Source organism: Branchiostoma belcheri, unplaced genomic scaffold (genome assembly GCF_001625305.1).
Source record: "Branchiostoma belcheri isolate BF01 breed outbred unplaced genomic scaffold, Haploidv18h27 scaffold38, whole genome shotgun sequence".
Taxonomy (NCBI): Eukaryota; Metazoa; Chordata; class Leptocardii; order Amphioxiformes; family Branchiostomatidae; genus Branchiostoma; species Branchiostoma belcheri.
In genome coordinates, this window is record NW_017803998.1 from 1714017 (window position 1) to 1727931 (window position 13915).

Sequence of the window (13915 nt, forward strand, 5' to 3'; positions counted from 1 at the left end):
AAAAGTTTAAGCAGAACAATTCAATAGTTTGGCAATTTCAGCATTAACTGTTTCTTTTACCAATTTGTCAACAGTACGAACCTTACGGATTTGTTTCAAATCACATTTTCCGACAGCCTAACAAGTGACACAAGTAAACTTTTAAACACAACAGTTACAGTTACTCTAACAGAACTTACCAGCTCCTCCCAGGTTGTCAAAGTAAAACTAAACTCATAGTCGTGGAATGCTGCTGAAGGGTCGAAGTTCAGGAAGATTTCTTTGTACTTAGGCATGTACTTGTCTTCATAGTACGTACACCACATGATGAGCCTAGAGTTGGTATTTCCTGCAGAGGGAAAGACAGATTGTCGTTCTAAATAAATCTAATGCAAAAACCAAATTAATTTTTGGTAATAAATTTGTAAAAATGCAGAATTCGAATATGTGAAAAAAGAGTCTAAGGGAAAAGTCTGTAACAGTTATAATGTAAATATTCTCTGTATCGATGTCATCAATCAAGATTCTGTTAAATGGTCTCTCATGATTCTCTGAAATGATCTCAAGATTCTTTGAAATGATCTCAAGATTTTTAAATGCAATCTAGATTCTTTGAAACAATCCCAAGATTCTTTGGAAACAATCTCAAGATTCTTTGAAACAATCTCAAGATTCTTTAAAACAATCTCAAGATTCTTGTAAAACATCAAGATTCTTTCAAACAAGCTCAAGATTCTTTGAAACAATCTTAAGATCCTATGAAACAATCTCATTTCATGACTCTTTGAAGCAATAACAATAGTTCTTGAAGCAATCTCAAGATTTCTTGTCTGTTGCAAAAGATTATCTTTTGTGACGTACCATTAGGAATAATGTGCATGCCACAAGCACTCTGAGTGACAAACGTCTCTTCTTCGCTGACAGTTGACGTCTGCCCTTCGATCGGGTCAGGAAGGACAGCCCACACTGGTGTAGGTCGCTGTGGGGCTGCTGTGCTGGTCTGTGCTGTGAATGTGCTGTTCTGTGTTGTGAACGTGCTGTTCTGTGCTGACGTAGTGTTTTGTGGAGGTGCTGTTGTGGTGGGCGGTGGTGTTGTAGTTATGGGGTCGGTTGAGTACTTGTTACAGTCACATGGGCAGATGATCTGGAAAAAATCAAAGGAATTCATAAAGTTAGACACTTTTCTTGTATCAAAAGCCATGCAAACAAGACATCAGGGATTTTAGACTTTTACAGTATACGCAAAAACTTTTGTTCTACATTGTATTTTTGCAGTTTTGGAGTGACCTCCCATTTCCTTCTACCACGCACCAAAACCCACAACGAAAGTCTCTGTACATACAGTAATGCAGTAGAATATCAGTAATGGATTTGTTTATTTGAGGTTACCACGAGTACAGGAATACAAGTGGAAGGGAGGACAAAACAGGTGCATTGACACCTTTACAACTTGTCCTCCCAACACTACATGTACAATACAAATACAGATTACAATAATGAATACAAAACACATTACAAAATTGAACATCATTAACATGTTAAATACTGTACAATACAATGATCAAGGAATATAATACATTATTTACAAAATTACAGCTGAATCATAAACCATGGCCATACCGAGTCATCCTCACTGTTACAGCAGTAGTCACACATGTCGGAGCTCCCACATGTCCCGTCTGGGCCGTCCCAGAACACCACACTGGTCACTGCTGACACTGTAGGAGCTGCCGCCTTGATGGACATCTGAGGAGAAACCAACAAGACTTTAAGTGAGCACATTTTTTTTACTCTTTACACAGGTTATACTAGTCTGAGTGCCATGTTATAAGACTTTTCCACCAGCCAGACTAGCAAACCAAGTTCTAAACTGGGGCCTAAAGTGGAAAATACATAGCATAGGTAAACCCAGGACGAACTACAAACAAATATATTGAGATGGACCTACATCGATATGCTCACTGCGTGATTTGGGCATCTCTCAGTATTTTTTTCTTAAAGTGGATAGTGCTTACTGTAACAGGTGTCATTTTATTTACCTTGTAGGTACCACCAATCTGTATGTCAGCGTTCCTGTAGACACACCCCGAGTACATGAGTTCTGACTGGACACTGCGGATCATGGTGATAGCCAGGGAGTCGCCACTCTCAGTCCACTCAGCCTAGTACACACAAACAACATACATCATATCAGAGTGTTGTAACAAAAGCATGTTCAACTTAACATTTAACATCTAATGTTTTCTCTTTAAACTTTTTAACCAGAAGGCCAAAACCTACGAGGTTGACCAAGGAAAAGATGGATTGACAACATAATGGAGGATTTCAACACCTCAATTTACACTACGTGAATAAAAAGGATAGTGGTGAATGGCGGGCTGCTATCAAGCATCAGTATTCAACATTCAGTATGCAAGTCCAACAGTCCTAGTTGACAGGCAACAACAGAGGTTTAACCGGATAGTGAGTGTACACAAGTGTGTACGTAGAAAAAAAGGCATGGAAGAATAGCCATCGCCTAACTTGCACACATCTGGAAAGGGTTGCAGCACTTAGGACAAGATGTTAAGCCATGAGCTAGGGGAATTTCACTGTCAGAACTAGTAGAAGAATAAAATAATGATTCTGACTGATGCATTTTTCCCACTGGCCCCAAGGATGACAATTTTGTACATGTACAATATATCAGGGAATTGAAAAATTAGATAACCTTTCTTCGGACCTTTGACCTACATTTGTGAAAATATCTGTCAGTGTCTGCAATACTACTCTGCATGTAGTATGTGGAAGTACGTACGTACATACGTACAGAAACACAACAAACAAAGTGAAATACACACCAAACACATAACCTCCTTACAATGAGGTAATAAAAAATCTACAGGGACACCAACCTCTTTCTCCCGTGTTGTAAGCTTCCAGTCCCTGTAGATATCTGTGTAGGTGTACATCCCCAACAGTTTGTCTGTGGTGACTTTGCTCCACGTTCCATCCATGAAGGGAGAAGGTCTCACGGGGCACTCCTCAGCTTTCGGGTCAGCAAGATGCAGGAACATGCCTAGTAATAATAATGATAATAATAATAAATGGTTTTTATTGTCCAAACAGTACCCGTGCAGTCGCAGCCTTTATACGGCTGAATTGATGCAGGGTATCACAATAATCAATACAAATCACAACAATTACAACAATCAAATAATATACATGATACACATGTTTTTTCCACAATTATTTTTTGTGGAACTGTCGCAAGGGTCTGTGCGGCTGCCATTCGGCGCCACAAGGTGACCTCAATACGGCTTTCCCCAACCGAAGTTAGGTACCCATTCACACCTGGGTGGAGTGAGGAAATTCGTGTAAAGTGCCTTTCCCAAGGGCACAACGTCGGGGCGCATGTTCAGACATGTCCCGGGTACGTACGACTCGGAATCGAACCCGGGTCTCCCGGTAAGGATAAGTCAAACAAGAAATCAGAACTGTCAGATTTTTCAGAAGTATGCAATCCTAATATGCATTCTTCTGCCTGCTGAATTCCCACATGTCATGTCAGCCTCTACTCTGCACTAGCTACTGGTCAGATTCTGTGAGACCTTTGACCTGCTATTCTGCCTGTCAATCTATCCCCACCCACATGGTGTCAACCTACGAAAAGATGCAGGTAGTACGACACAAACCAACAACTTAGCCACACACTTTGGAACCCAACCATACAAGCATACATTAGCACCACCCAAAAATACTTCTGGCCCAAAAGTAAAGTTACAGTAATGCTTTCCACACAAGCTAACATGCCTGTCCTTGGTGCTGAACACTTTCTACATAGGTGATGCCTTTCATTGGTACTGACACTTTTCACACAGGTTTACATACCTGTCCTTGGTGCTGAACACTTTCTACACAGGTCTACATGCCTGTCCTTTGAAGCTGAACACTTTCTACAAATGTTTGCATGCCTGTCCTTTGAAGCTGAACACTTTTCACACTATATTACATGCCTGTCCTTGGTTCTGAACACTTTCTACACAGGTCTACATGCCTGTCCCTGGTACTGAACACTTTCTATGCATGTTTACATGCCTGTCATTGGTGCCAAACACAAGGGCTGACATGCTTTTTTTATCATTCCAACATTTTAATGACTGGACACTAAGTGATGGCACGCTCCTGCTATTTCAACTTATTTTATGATGCCAAATACAGGACGAATACAAGACAATACTCATTTTCACTTGAGTTAAGAGCTAACATGCTAACATGCTTGTCCTTGGTGCTGAACTGGATCATTACCTTGAACTGCAGTTGGGTCTCCATGGTAGTCCTGGTCCTCGAAGTAGTCCCACCCGTCAACGACAGACCCTGCCGAGATCTCCGAGTCATCATAGATGATCGGCGGGGACTCCGTCATGATGGTGGTACCGGCAGCGTTCACGGCTCGCAGGCGGACATAGTACGGAATGTTACGCTGTAAAGCAGCATAATTTGCAATTATAAAATATTTAAACTGGAATGGTATCATCTTATACCATTCTGCCATGTCACATATATCCGCCATCCTGAGAAAATGCATTAAACTAATCTTCAATGCAACATGTAAAGTGCATGCATGCACGCCTGCATATCTAAACTGTGCATGAATGTACCTGCTGCATGAGCTGCATTGTTTTATTTTAAAGCTTTCTGTAGTAACCTCTCCACTGCAAATTCATGATGATGTTAATATTTCTAATGTACCATTTACTGTAATTACTAGTTTCAACAGAAAATTAAAATTAAACCATCGCAAATTTAAATAATGTAAATGAAATTACAGTAGAGTGTCTTTAGTACATGTAATTAGCACTTAAGTCTACCACACCTGTAGTTCCAGTGGCATCAGTGTGTAGGATCTGTAAGTGTCGTTTACTATGATCCAGTCCACTTCTACGGCCAGGTTTTCTTCGTCTTCCTCAGCACAGGACACAGCCTTGAACAGGCCCACCTCGTAGTGGTCTATGTCACTCTCTGGGTCCGAGTAGTTCCCCCAGAAGACGTCAATCTTCTCATCAGTTCTCGTGTACACCATTTCCTGGAAAATACAACATTCCAGGAATTAAATGCTGCTTTTTTTTTACTTCCGGGTACAGGAGTATTATTTTGGGTGGCTGAGCTGTGGGTTTGCGTGTTTATTACCAGAAGTACATTGTATAGTAGTAGTAGTGGTGGTACCAGTAGGTAGTAGTATCAAAAGTACTAGTAGATGAAGTAATAGTAGTAGCCGTAGTTACTATATAGTTACTGTAGTAATAGTACTGTAGTAGTAGTAGTTAGTAGAAGTAGTTACTATTATATAGTATAACAGTGTAGTAATAGTAGTTGTAGTAATGTGGTTGTGGTGGTAGTAGTAGTACATGTAGTAGTAGTAGTTACTGTAGTGAAAGTAGTAGTAGTAGTAGTAATAGTAGTAGTAGTAGATATTTCTTACCTGTCCAAGCAGTGGACCCACCCTCAGGTAGCCCTCTATCGGGTCAGTCAGGTCAACTTCAAAGTATTCCATGCTCTTCTCACATTCACCTGAAACAATGTATCATTTCCAGATTCTAAGCATTTTATTTGCATAGTGTATACGAATTTTTAGGCAAGTTACTAATTTTCATTAAAGTTTTCTTCCTCATAATCTATGGAAATCATCTGTATAAGTTTGAATTTCCGTTTCTTTTTAAAATTCATTTATTTTTTTCTTGAGTTATTGCTTCAATTCTGCCAATGTCTGTACTGCAGTTAAAGTTCTGTTAACCTCTGTTTTAACATATCATTTCTAACTAGCGTTATTTATCAATCACTTTTGTTATTCATTGTTGCTATTTGTTTTGTTACCATTATCATATTGATCAAATTTATTAATTACTTATTGTTATTCATTATTACCATTTGATTTGTTAGCATTATTTCAGTTGTTAATTAATTTTGTCGGGGAAGATCCCAGACAAACCACTATGGCTTCATATCGTTCCCCAGCATTTTATTTTATTGTCTGACTCAGTAATATGTTCATTTTATTGTTCTTAAATATATGCAAACCAATAAACAAACAAACAACCTCAAACTTGAAGAAAATATTCACACTAAGTGATTGATACAGAATGACTGACTCTTACCAGCTTCATCCACTCCCACCACCACTACAAAGTACTCTCCGTCGTGTACAAAGGACAGGTTTTCAGCCTTGTAGAACGTGTCCTTCTCTATCATGGTCCATGGCATTATGGTAAAGATCTCAGGGAGCATGGTCTGATACACCTCACTGTTCTCATCAATCTGGAAAAAATACAACATTCAATTATTCCATCACTCCGGGTTGGCCATGTACATGTAGATCTTTTACTGAATAATACAAATTATCATTATAGACTTCTCATCATATGTTTTATCATACCAATCCTCTTACTTCCTGGTTAGTGAAAGTGCGTGGTGACTCACTTTCGCTAACAAGGTCTTAACTAATTGTTAAATTACATGAAACCATTACTGGATTATGACTGGAGGTGGATGGCTGTGCAAGGTGGTTGGCTGGCCAGATAACCAATTGAAAGTGACTGTAGTTACTGTACATACAGCTAGTACATGTAGAATGTGGTAACAGTTCTGTATCTGTATAGCCGGTATAACCGCAATTCAGCGTAACATACCAGCTTCGCAGGCACTCGGCGCGGCAGCAGCTAGCTATATCACACTGAACAACTTGTTACACTCAATCTTTGCACATTTAGTGCAGGAGTTGTTTAAAGCTTTCTAGGGATGATGCCCCAACTGTGCTTGGTGGCAACAAGTTCCAGTCTACGATAGTTCTTTGGAAATACGAGTCTTTGAACACCTCAATTCTTGGTTGATAGCTCAGTTCTTACCATATCTTTACAGTTGAGATCCTGTGCGTCCTCATGTGCTGTTGTCCTCCTCTGCCTGTCTGTTCTACGCCCGATGCCGACCATGAACATCCTCATGGCCAACACAGAGGTGAAAGTCGGGAAGACGTTGGGTTTGGACTGGAAACCCTCCCACAGGACCAGCACAGAGTTGTTAGAGTTGATGAAGGGGGACACGCTGATGTTTCCAGCTGTTGGAAAAAAGTAGACATTGTTTTATAGTAAGTGTAACAGTTGTAGAGTTGAACACAGATGAGCTTTCATTCAGACAGTGTTTTTGATTTCATTTCACACTCTACAAGATTTACCTAGTTTGCCTTTTTTTATATTTTTTATATTATATTATAGTTTTTGTATATTTTAGGGTATTGCCTGTAGAACATATTGTGGTTGGCACTGCAAATTCAACTGCATCTGGCTTAAAATGTCTAAAAAGTTCAAACATACAAAGCTCTAAATGTGAACGAAACACAAGAAAAAAACATACAAACGTACCTATGACTCCACTGTCGTAGCCAACACGGATGCCATTGGACGTTGCCTCAGCAGGAGCGAAGTTTTTCCCGAACGCCTGCACGTTCACGTAGTAGTAGGAGTCTCCTGGATCCAGGTTCAGGTGGTAGAAACAGACTGTCTTGTTCAGGCCCACGTTGGTGGGAGCGACGATGTTGTTACGGGTTCTGGATGATGTCCGGTCAGTTCCCACGGAGACGACATAATAGTCTATGGCGCGATGTTCTTCCGGCTGCTCAACTTGTGGGTTGCCTGGTGAAAAGGAATCATAATAGTACGTGCAATTAATCTTGAATTCTAAATTTCTTGTTTTCTTTACATTTTTTGCTGATTCTGTGCATATTCCACTGTCACTTCCTCACAGCTTGTTAGAAGGCCATTTTGACCTTCAGTTTGACATGACTTTTTTGGGGTCCTACATCTACATGTAGCTTGCAGTGAGAGCATTTGGACCTCCAATTTACCCTCACTTTCTCCTTGCTTGAATGGAGACAATTTGGACCTCCATTTTGACTTTCCTGTCAGTCTGTAGTTACATCATTTCCTGAAGCTAAAAAAAAAACTAAAACAAAACCTCCACACACAAACCTCTGTACATAACTGGCAAAATATCAGGCATAGAATTTTGATGAAATTTACAAACACTCACCAGAGGGATCACTGTTGACATCAGTAGTGCTGGCCCCAAAGTTGTCCCAGTTGGCACAGATGTCAGTAACTGACGCCTGATAGGTCAGGTCGTAGCCAATGATCTTGCCGTCCCTGGTGACTCCGGGAACAAGAGGTTCTCTCTGTACCACAATACCTGGAAGAGTGCATGGCCATGTAAATACATGAGTGCATGCCATGTAAATACATTGTACATGTATGTTGACAGGTGACCCATGACGGGTGGTGTTCAACTGATGAACCCACTGGTGAGGCATACCAGTACCATCAAATAAGGTGTGTTTTTAAACTATGTTGACATGTACAAATTGTTGACATGTTTTTATGATACAGAATTAATTAACACAGAGAGACTTGTCTATGACTTGTATATTACAATGTACATTTTACAAGAAACAAGCATATCAAGATTTGTTGTTCCTGAGAATTCCATTTATCAATCTTTGCTTACGCAAGACAACATTGTCTCCTATTGCAACAATCATTCTTGAGAAGCCAACAGCAGATGAGGGAGACCAAGATTTTACGACGAATTGTATGTCTAAATAGTCATGTATATAACGTTCATGTACATTGTAGTCACTGACAAAAGCTAGTGGATGCTAGCTGAAACGACCGACCACTTCCAAAATCATATCCAGTTGCTTGTCAATGAGTAACTGCTTTTTGGGGCATGTACATTTTATATGCATATGAATTATATTTATAAAAATCATTGAACAGTTAAACTTACCATCAGAGCGTACAGTCCAAGTGTTACCCAGTACGTTTGTGGCCCTCACGACACTGTAGTAAGTTTCACCATCAGTCATCTCCAAACCATCATTAGCACTCTCAGTTCTCACTGTATAAAACAGACACACAAAAAAAATCATTATGATATGAATCTTGTTTTGTTGGACAAAGTCTCACTGTCACAATGGACAAAGTAGAAATATTGAACACAGAAGCAAACGTATTTGCAAGAGAAGAAAAAATATGGTATTTACATATGCCTTACAACCAACCCTTAATACAAACCAGGGCACCAGAAACCTTTTTTAACTTTGATTTAATTGTTCTTGTCATAATACTGCTGGAAAGGGGGGGTGACAAAGAGGAGGGCAGCAGCTGGGTTATATGTCTTACAGCAGCCTCAGGCTGGCAACTTGTTTTGTTTTTTTAAGATCCCCATTTAGTTTTTCTTACTACTGCCCGATACCAAACTTGTATCTCATAACATACAGAAATAAGCTTATCTGTATATCTCATAATACATATATTATAATATAATATAAAAAATGCTATGTACTAGGAAGAATTTGAATGTTGAATGTTTTCTTACGTCTGGTGTCTGTGAAGTCCTGGATGAGTGTTTCGTCCACCCTTCTGATGGACCATTCGTAGTTTACAACAGGACACGGGTCTCCACTGAAGTCCCAGCTGGCTCGGATCTCATTCAGGTCCGTCTGGAAGTCACTGTAGTCAACAAAAACAATGTTATCAACAATATATTTCATCCATAGCTATAGTATGGAGTGAAATATATTAATTTGAAAGTTACATGTACCTGTGTATGGAAGTTTTGTTAAAAGTGTGTTTAATTGGGTTAACATTACTATTAGTTTCTTTCTTCAACCTACATGTAGGTACATTTGGGGACATTGACAGGAAGTTAGGTCAAAGGTCCCAGAAAAGGTTATCCCATTTCCTCGTCCAATTTCCTTCTATTGCAAGTCTGTTGCTTGTTATGGCATGCAGTGTGAAAATGACAGAATAGATGAGAAGTTCACAAATATGACTAAATTTCAAAAGTAAAGACTATGCTAAACTTGATGAAAATAAGCAGATAAAGGTAGATTCTAAGTATGGTACAGCACAGAGAATCTCCATTTTTAAAAATTTTTGGACGTATTGTACTATATGATATTGACATATATAGAAAAGTCTCACTCCCATACAGTTTTTAGTAGTCTAGAAAGTCTGTTTATTGTTTTTTACTGAGCTTTAACCTTCTTTCTGCTGCCTTAAAACCCACAACCTAAATGTATACAAACGTGATGTCACATGGTTATCTTAGCAGGCTGAAGGTTAAAATACTCACAGGTCTTTCCCAGGTACAGGACCATCAAACACCTGTGCTGGGCTCATGGGTGGAAGTCCTGCGCTGAACAGACTGATGTATACACCGTTGGAGATGGCCACTGTGGTCAAACCTGCCAGGTTATAGGCCTTGATAGACACAAAGACCTAGAAACAAAACAACAGTAACATCACCATTATCTGAAACATTTTACTTACTTACCTACATGTATATTTATTGAGATTTGCCATGTTTGCGAAAGGACATAAAAGGTGACTATCACCTGTACAAGATGTCAACCTGAGAACCAGACTGTACGGTTTGAACCACTCACACCAGGGAGGACCATACTCTTTCCTATAAGTGTGGGGGCCTTTTAATAGCTGCACTAAACTGAAACTATTCTGTACTTTCATTTTCTTTAAATATGACTGTGTATTTGTTTGTTTGTTTGTTTATTAAGGAATCTCCATTAGTAATATGTACATCACTATTCTTCCTGGAGTCCTATAGAACATAAAAATACAACTATTATTTAGTACTTTTACTTCAATTGCTATTATGCTTCAGGAAAACTTATCTTAACAACAATTTTAAATATCAATTATTACATCAATCATTACAACAATTTTACACTATACAACCATCAATCAATAATGTTACACTATACAATACACTGTGTAAATATGTGTATGGGTGTAATTATTGTGCAATCATTGTGTTGCCGCAGACTTAGGGCATTCTTAGGATAGCCATCCCTTTTTCTTTCTTTCTTTCTTTATTTCAGGCATAACACGCCCATATACAACATACATATAAAATACACACACAATATTACATCAGTAAAAGAATAATATGACTATATGTACAGACGGGCCCAGTTATTGTACATGTTATATACAATGTACATGTAGCTGTGATGTTAATATATAAAAGCCAGTAATAGATCTGTCAGCAGTTGATACTGTCACAGTCTCCTTGAAAATACTACGACACCAAAACCCTACAACGACCTACGATGAATTTTATCATTAGGCCACACCAATTTAATTTCTTGGTTAACGGATTCGCCCGCTTCATTTTTTTCTGATTTGCAAATAAAAATGAAAATTCAGAATCAAATGCAAAATGCTCATATTTTGCCCTGAACAGTTGAAAACAGTCCTTTTCATCCTAGTTGTTACAGTTATTCCATCTTTCAATGCAATGGTATCATTAAAAGTTCAAAATTCATTGTTTAAATTTTGAACCAGCCTGCTGTGTTGACTTCATGGCTCCTATATTGTACCATTTTGGACCATAATAGGATCATGGCCTGTTTTCATTTTTATTTTTTTTTCGCCCGCCTGCTCCATTATTTTCCTAGAAAAATCCGTTAACCAAGAAATTAAATTGGTGTGGCCTTACTGAAAATTAGTACTAATGGTCTTTTGAAAAGCTGTTACAAGAAAACTTGAGTCCATACCTGTTGAACCTGTGACAAGTCCAGTCCCATGACAGTAAGAGAGGACACCCCACCGGGTACTTCTGTGTACTCTCTCAGCTGACCCCCTCCTGGGGTGGTCCCTACAGCATACTCATACCTAAAGACAACACAAACAACATCCAACACTGGACAAGACTCTTTCTTGAAAGGGGTGAAGGAAGCCATTTACATCAGGGCCTACATTGAACTGCGACGGGGGCCGACATCGTCTACCAGATACCTTTGACCCAGTGTTGACGTCACACTTCAAAGAAGCCACGTGACAAGCTTCACTGGGTCAGTCTACTGAGGAAGACCAGAGTGACTGGTCGAAAGCTCTGGGTGAGAGATTTTTTTGTGTTGGACCAAAAGTTTTAACTTTAAACAAACATCTTATTAGGGCTAGAGTCTTATTAGACAGAAAAATTCAGTCTTTAAGAAACCATGACAATGTGCAACAAGTTGAACAACATGATTTTAGACATCCTAGAATATTTTTTAATCTTTAAGTTTGCCCCGTTTCCTGTGTCTGACCTTTTTGACTTCCTGTTTTTCTCATGGTTGATGTTCCCCATCCATGTACTGTCAACCCTCTCTTAAGTTTAACCCAATTTTTGTGTCTGGTATGCATTCTGCTTGTCAATCTTCCCCCACCCACAATAATTACACAAACACACAGCTCTGAGGCACCCACAACAATATTTCTGTAGAAGTCTGGATATTCATAGCACATCGGCAGAACGTACTGCATCTGCCCAGGACCCTGGATTTTTGCGTTTTTCGTTGGATTTTTTGTCAACGTTGCATCAGAATTTTCACTCTTGCAGACGATATCTTTTCTGACACAACATTTGGAAACTACTGTCGAAATGCTAACCTTATATGAGTGAATACGACCTTATATGAGACGTTCTGCCAAAGTGCTACACACAATACATTACAGGTTTCGTGCAGGTGCAGTACGTTCTGCCGAAGTGCTGATATTCATAATAAAGAATGGGGACTGTTCTTACTTGGCAATGGAAGATTCCGGATCACTGAAGGGAGTCCAGGCAGCAGTGACTTGTGTGATGGACTGTTGACAGGTAGCATCAAGTGCCTCACATTCTGCAAACAAGTAAAATCTGAGATTTTATACCTCCGGGCTTTTTATTGTATATTTTTATATAGGGTTAAACAAAGAATTTATCGAGACCGGACACCCCTCTGTGTGAGGGGTCATATACGTAGACCAGACTGAGAATAGCTTAAACACGCCAAAGGTCAACGGTCGCGACCACTTTCACGCTCAAAGGGGTGTTTTGGGGCCACTAAAAGATACCATTTTCACGCCCGAAAACAAATATACAATAAAAACAAAAGAACGTGTATTATCTGCAGCACAATAGCAAAACATATACCGAGTCTCAAAAGAATCCGTCCACCCAAACGCGAGAAACAGCTGCGAACGTGAAAATCTAAATCTCTCACAAAACCCTTCCCCGGAAGGATGTCTCCTCCCCCGGAGGTAATAAAGATACAAGAGTTCTGTAAATAATACCTATCTTAACCTGAACAGTAAGTTTTCCTTTGAAATCATACTCATTCAATTGTTAAAGCAGTGACTTCTCTTGGGCATCTGACATGTTATGTAACATCAGATAATCAATGGTCTCCTGAAGATAACATATTCTTCGAAACACCTGGATAGAAAGCTTAGTTTGTGCCATAGTCTCCTTTAGAAGGACATTTTTGATACTCTATATAGTTGAAAAAATAAATAAGAGATATCAGATTTCTGGAAGTGTTTGTGGTTGTCATGAATGCATTAGGATGTTTTGTATGATCATGGGGAAATACTTGATTGAATTACATCATAGAATAGATTATTCTGCATACATACATTGTACAATCTGTAAAGTGTATCTAGTAGAAAAATTTCCTACTGACCTTCTTCAGTAGTGCAGTTAGACACAGGATTGTAGACTACATCCCCAGTACTGTAGTTGAAGGTGTTGAGACCAGAGACCTCCACGACCACCCCACTAACAGGCGGTGAGGCATCTATAATGATGCTACTGGAGTAGGCATCAGTCTTCAGACCCACACTGTTGTAGGCCGTCACTGTGGCATAGTAGTATCTCTGGTCCTGTAGGGTTAGACCTGTGGAAAAGGAAGTAAAAATGTTCATATTCATTATAGGTAAGCTATAGTAGTAGGCTATATGATGGAGCCAACTTCATCTGAAACAGTCATTTCCACCAAAACATCTACTTTTTCAAAGCCTATAGAGAGACCTTTTTTTTACATCTAATTCAACCTCACTGTCTTTTTTGGATCTTTTTGTTT

The 13915-nt window shown here is 39.2% G+C and overlaps 1 protein-coding gene across 1 annotated transcript in view; it reads right to left on the bottom strand.

Annotated features, from left to right (window-relative positions):
• Nucleotides 1–13915, bottom strand: part of LOC109476484 — a gene marked incomplete at its 3' end in the record, with an annotated part of 130748 nt that overhangs the window by 16969 nt on the left and 99864 nt on the right. The window contains exons 110-127 of the mRNA XM_019777420.1: nt 13517–13729; nt 12601–12694; nt 11588–11705; nt 10144–10289; nt 9385–9518; nt 8794–8904; nt 8041–8196; nt 7374–7643; nt 6861–7069; nt 6114–6273; nt 5441–5529; nt 4835–5044; nt 4267–4441; nt 2874–3037; nt 2019–2141; nt 1600–1725; nt 841–1123; nt 180–328 (exon numbers count right to left, since the gene is read on the bottom strand). Coding sequence (XP_019632979.1) covers nt 180–328; nt 841–1123; nt 1600–1725; nt 2019–2141; nt 2874–3037; nt 4267–4441; nt 4835–5044; nt 5441–5529; nt 6114–6273; nt 6861–7069; nt 7374–7643; nt 8041–8196; nt 8794–8904; nt 9385–9518; nt 10144–10289; nt 11588–11705; nt 12601–12694; nt 13517–13729 — 2930 coding nt within the window. The remainder of the gene's footprint in view (nt 1–179; nt 329–840; nt 1124–1599; nt 1726–2018; nt 2142–2873; nt 3038–4266; nt 4442–4834; nt 5045–5440; nt 5530–6113; nt 6274–6860; nt 7070–7373; nt 7644–8040; nt 8197–8793; nt 8905–9384; nt 9519–10143; nt 10290–11587; nt 11706–12600; nt 12695–13516; nt 13730–13915) is intronic.